Source organism: Hydra vulgaris, chromosome 05 (genome assembly GCF_038396675.1).
Source record: "Hydra vulgaris chromosome 05, alternate assembly HydraT2T_AEP".
NCBI lineage: Eukaryota > Metazoa > Cnidaria > Hydrozoa > Anthoathecata > Hydridae > Hydra > Hydra vulgaris.
The window spans coordinates 26,312,501-26,317,500 of NC_088924.1; the positions used below are offsets into that span (position 1 = coordinate 26,312,501).

Consider the following 5,000-nt stretch of genomic DNA (forward strand, 5'->3'; position numbering starts at 1 on the left):
ATGATATGAAAATAAGATCGGATATGAAGGCAATGATCAAAGAATAAATTTACTTATAGAAATTTAGATGTTTGTTTATTAGTTTCAGAAAATTATATTATGTTTGACCTCGGCCTTCTATAATAACAGGCCTTGACGCGCAACAAAGTTGTTAAACTGAAGGCCAATTCCTAATACTGTGTTTACATTTTCATCTTTTAACATTAGACGAAAGTTTGTGTTCACGCTTTTTTAAAGAATCTTTAAATTTGATTGGTTTATAAATTAGATAGCGCAACTTCAAGACGATAACGTTGTAAGGTTTAAGGCGTTACATTGTAAGGTAGTAATATTGTCAAACTAACAATAACTTTTTTTAATAATTTAAATGCCATTAAAATGCTTTGTACCTCTTTGCTAGTCAAACTATATCAACTACAACAAAAATATCAATTTATACAACTACAACTACAATATCAATTACAACTACAACAAAAATATCAATACTCAACTGCAACAAAAATATCAATTTTTAAATTCCCGAAGAATCTAGAGGAGAGAAAAAGATGTAGTGAAGCTATCCCAAGAACTGGTTTTATTGTTACAGACTATACAGCAGTATGTCAATTTCATTGGCCAAATGCGGCACCTTTTGAAAGCAAATATTGGAAGCAACGACCTTTAAACCCACCATCTGTTTTTAAAAAAATTCTGCCTAGTTGTTTAGCCACACCAGCAAGTAAAGTTATAAAAAAACTAACTTCAAGCGGTTTTCGAAGCATTTTACCAGATGAGTTAAATGAATTTCTAAAAGAGGATGAACTTATATTTGACGATATTCAATCTTTGTTAAGTGATAATAACGATGTCATTGTTTTCCAGCTTAATAAAAAAAGTTTACACATACAATCAAAAACGTACAAACTTGGTGTTCCATTATTTATTTTAGTAATCTTCAATGATTATTCATTTGTAGCTAACCATAATGGCACAACTTGTAATATTTCATCTTTAGCTGTAAACAAATTAAAGTTAATAAAAACAAAATCAGCTTTATTTGAAGCAGTTAGATTTTTAAAAAATAAAGAAAGTTCGTTTAAGTCAAATATTCTATTGGAACACCTTAATGCTATGAGAAAAGTTAATGTTGGTGAAGTTTTATATACTTCAGATATTATATGTAGAGCATATGAGTATTTTGCTATGCGGCGAAGTTTATATGATTGTTTGTGTATTGACTACAAGTTGCCAAGTATAAGGACTTTAACACGATTGACTTCAAAAATAAGCTCAATGGAGGACCTAAGTTTCATAAATAGTATTTTTATGAATTTAAATCCATTGAGAAGAACTTCCATACTACTAATTGATGAATTCTATGTTAAAGCTTCATTACTTTACCAAAGAGGTGCTTTGTTTGGTCAAGCAGTAAACTACCCTGAAAAGTTAGCTAAAACAATTTTATCATTTATGATTAAATGTCTTTTTGGAGGTCCAGAATTTATATGTAGAGCTCAACCTGTAGCAAATCTTTCCTCTGAATTTCAGTTTGCTCAATGTCAACAAGTTGTTGATATGATAAATAATATTGAAAATAGTAAGACACTGGTAATAATTACTAATGGTAACCGTGTAAATCAAAGATTTTTTGAAATGTTTAAAACATTTGATAGTAAACCATGGTTAACAACATCAGGTATATATTTTTTGTATGATTACGTGCATCTCTTAAAATCTATGCGAAACGATTGTTTGACAGAGAAGACTGACGAACTTCAATTTTTGAACAATAAAGAACTGGCTTTGGCTAAGTGGAGTGATTTAGAAACTTTATATAAAACTGAGTGCAATTGTCTTTTTAAACTCTCTAAACTTACAGCTAAATCAGTTTATCCAAAACCAATAGAGAGACAATCTGTAAAGTTTTGTTTGTCTGTTTTTTGCGACGAACAGTAGCATTAAGAACGCATTAAGAACGCATCCAGAGATTGAAAATAAAGCATTGGAAGGTACTGCTGTATTTATTGAAAAAATAATTTTTTTCAAATGTTGTTAATGTCAAAGCACCTGGTGCTCGCATTCGGTTTAGTAATAAATTATGCGGAGAAATCCACTCAGTTGGTGATCAACAGTTACAACTGCTTCGAGATATTGCTGAATTGTCAAATTTTATGAAACCTACAGGTAAGCGTGTAAAACAGCTTACGCTAGATACTAGCAATGCAATAGCGCATTTATGTTATGGCTTTATTGATCTTGTAGAAACTTTGTTGAGTAATGGAGCAAAGTTGGTTTTTAACAGATCCACTTGAAAAAGCTTTTTCTAAGCTTCGACAAGGATCTGGAGGTACTTACTTTATAAAAGCTAAATCTGTAATTGAAAAAATTAATATTCAACATAATAAATTGATATTACAACTTGACATTCCTGTTGATGGTATCGATGGTCATACTTGTGACATATGTTTTAGAGATATTTCTACTGATGAAAAAGAACTTCTGGATAATATACATGATCTTGAAAGCTCAGTTAATAAATCTACATTAGTGGCTATAGTTTACATAGATGGCTATGTGCAAAAAAGCGAAATAAAAATTTATGATGATTCTACCAATTATTATTATAAATATGGAAGTTAGCTTGTTATTGATACTATTTAATGTTACATAAATATTCTTAATAAAATTTGAAATACGAAAAGTATGATTATCTTTTAACAATTTTTTGGTTTTCTTTTTATATTTCCGTCATTACTAGAGATTATTATTAGAAAATATAGACTGCCATTACACCCTACCTAATATAAAAATATATCAATATAAGTAAAAGTAAAAGTTTATTCGGCCTTCAGTTTTTACGGCATTTTGTGCGATGTAAAGGCCTGTTATTATAGAAGGCCGTGTGTGTGACGAAAAATTAAAGATACTTTTGCATCCAGTGGCTATTGCACCCAAAGTCTACATCATTGAAAAAGTAGGTTTTTACATTTTTGTTTTTGTTTTTTTGCTCATTACGCATAATATGTGTTCAATTACCCATAATACGTTAGTCATTGTAAGTAATAAATTAGGAAATAATTATTTGTGAAATATTGTAGTCATTAGTGACTTCAACCTGGCTAATAATTAAAATTTCTCGACTAATAAGGTTCCTTATTAAAATTGCTCTCTCTCTCTATTTCTCTTTGTCTCTCTCTCTCTGTCTCTTTCTCTCTCTTTCTCTCTCTCTCTCTCACTCTCTCTCTCTCTCTCTCTCTCTCTCTATGTATATAAATATATATATATATATATATATATATATACATATACTTATATTTATATGTTTGTATTTATATTTTTTTTTTTTTAGAAAATGTTTGAAGAAAGTTAGAAGATACTAAAAACCTTGGTATTATGCAAGCCGAAGCGATTTAATTAATTCAATCGACAAAAAACGGCATGTAAATCGCAAAAGAAAAAATAATGTTTTTAATATTCATTTTGGATGTATTGATTAATAGCATTTATTTTAAAATAAATTCATTTTGCAACATGTTTTTAAATTTATAAAATTTTGTTATAATAGTTCAAGGTAAATCCAACATAGGTTATAGGTGGAAAATATCACATGTAAAAAATCAAAAATGCTACACATTTTGAATACCAAATGGGATAAAGTAGTAAATATCAGATTAAGTTAAGCCTCTCTGAAAGCTTCGATGATTAATTTTAAATTACTATTTAAGTAATTTTTAAATTAAAAGAATTTTAAAAATCATAGAAGCATTCGGACTTTGTCTAGTATTGACTACTTTTAAACCATTTGGATTAAAATATGTGGCATTTAAGATCTCTAACATGTAGTATTTTCCGTCTATATCCCATGTAGGATTTACCACATAAAACCCATGTGGGATTTACTATATGAAACCCACATGGGACAAAATAATAATCCCCACATGGGTTACATATGGGAAAAATCCACGCGTATCCCATGTGCGCTTTTTCACTGGGAGAAAACACTCTTCTTCGAATTTTCACTTCATGTGATATGCCATGATATGCCACATAATATGTAATGTTTCATATGTTTTTTTTAGAAAAAAAGTTAAAATTTTTAAAATATTCTTGGGCAAAGGGGTCTAGGCCCCTCTGGCCCCCTGGTGTTACAGCTCTATAGATATTTACAATATATATTATATATTATATATATATATATATATATATATATATATATATATATATATATATATATATATATATATATATATATATATATATATATATATATATATATATATTATCTATTTATTTTTATACAAAAAATAGGCTCGTCACAAAAACTGTATTTATATATATTACTGCAGTGATACAATAATATGATATACTGCATGTATCACTGTAATATTAAATAATAGTAATTTTGTTTTCTATTTATGCAGGATGAAATGCTTATTTGGCTTCCTATTTATCATGTTGGTTGCATTTTTGCAAGGTAAATAACTTTTTAGCTCATTATTATCAATAGTTTGTTTAAAGAAAGTTGTCTGCTTTCTTGTTATATATACTTTTCATATTATCTTTGCTGCTTGTAATGGCTTACAAGCAGTAAAAATATGGATAATGGCTTACAAGCAGTAAAAATAAGGATAATGGCTTACAAGCAGTAAAAATAAGGATAATGGCTTACAAGCAGCAACAAAAAGAATAATGGCTTACCAGCAGTAAAAATTATAATTTAATAAAAACTTAAAAACAAAAAGTTTTAATTCAAAGACGTATTTGTTCATTTAAATTAACTGTAATCGAATCTATTTACTTGATTTTTGAAGGTTTTTTATGCAAAGAAAAGTAATTAACACTATAAAGAGAAATTTTGCCATGTGAAGATACCTATTCATTTTTGAACGTGTTTTTGTTTGTAGAATCGATTGCATCTTGTGACAATAAATTTCAATCGTCGACCACTCTATTTCTTAAATATTAACACCTGTCAAGATATTCAAAATATTTTAGAATTATTTAGACCCTAAAGGTTTTCT

General features: G+C 28.3%; 1 protein-coding gene across 2 annotated transcripts in view; it reads left to right on the forward strand.

The window, feature by feature from the left end:
• LOC136080727 (uncharacterized) overlaps positions 1–5,000 on the forward strand; it is a 41,439-nt gene that overhangs the window by 12,274 nt on the left and 24,165 nt on the right. For both annotated transcript variants that reach the window (XM_065797747.1, XM_065797748.1), the window contains exon 2: positions 4,401–4,453. In XM_065797747.1, the coding sequence (XP_065653819.1) occupies positions 4,402–4,453 (52 nt within the window). In that variant the 5' untranslated portion in view covers position 4,401. The remainder of the gene's footprint in view (positions 1–4,400; positions 4,454–5,000) is intronic.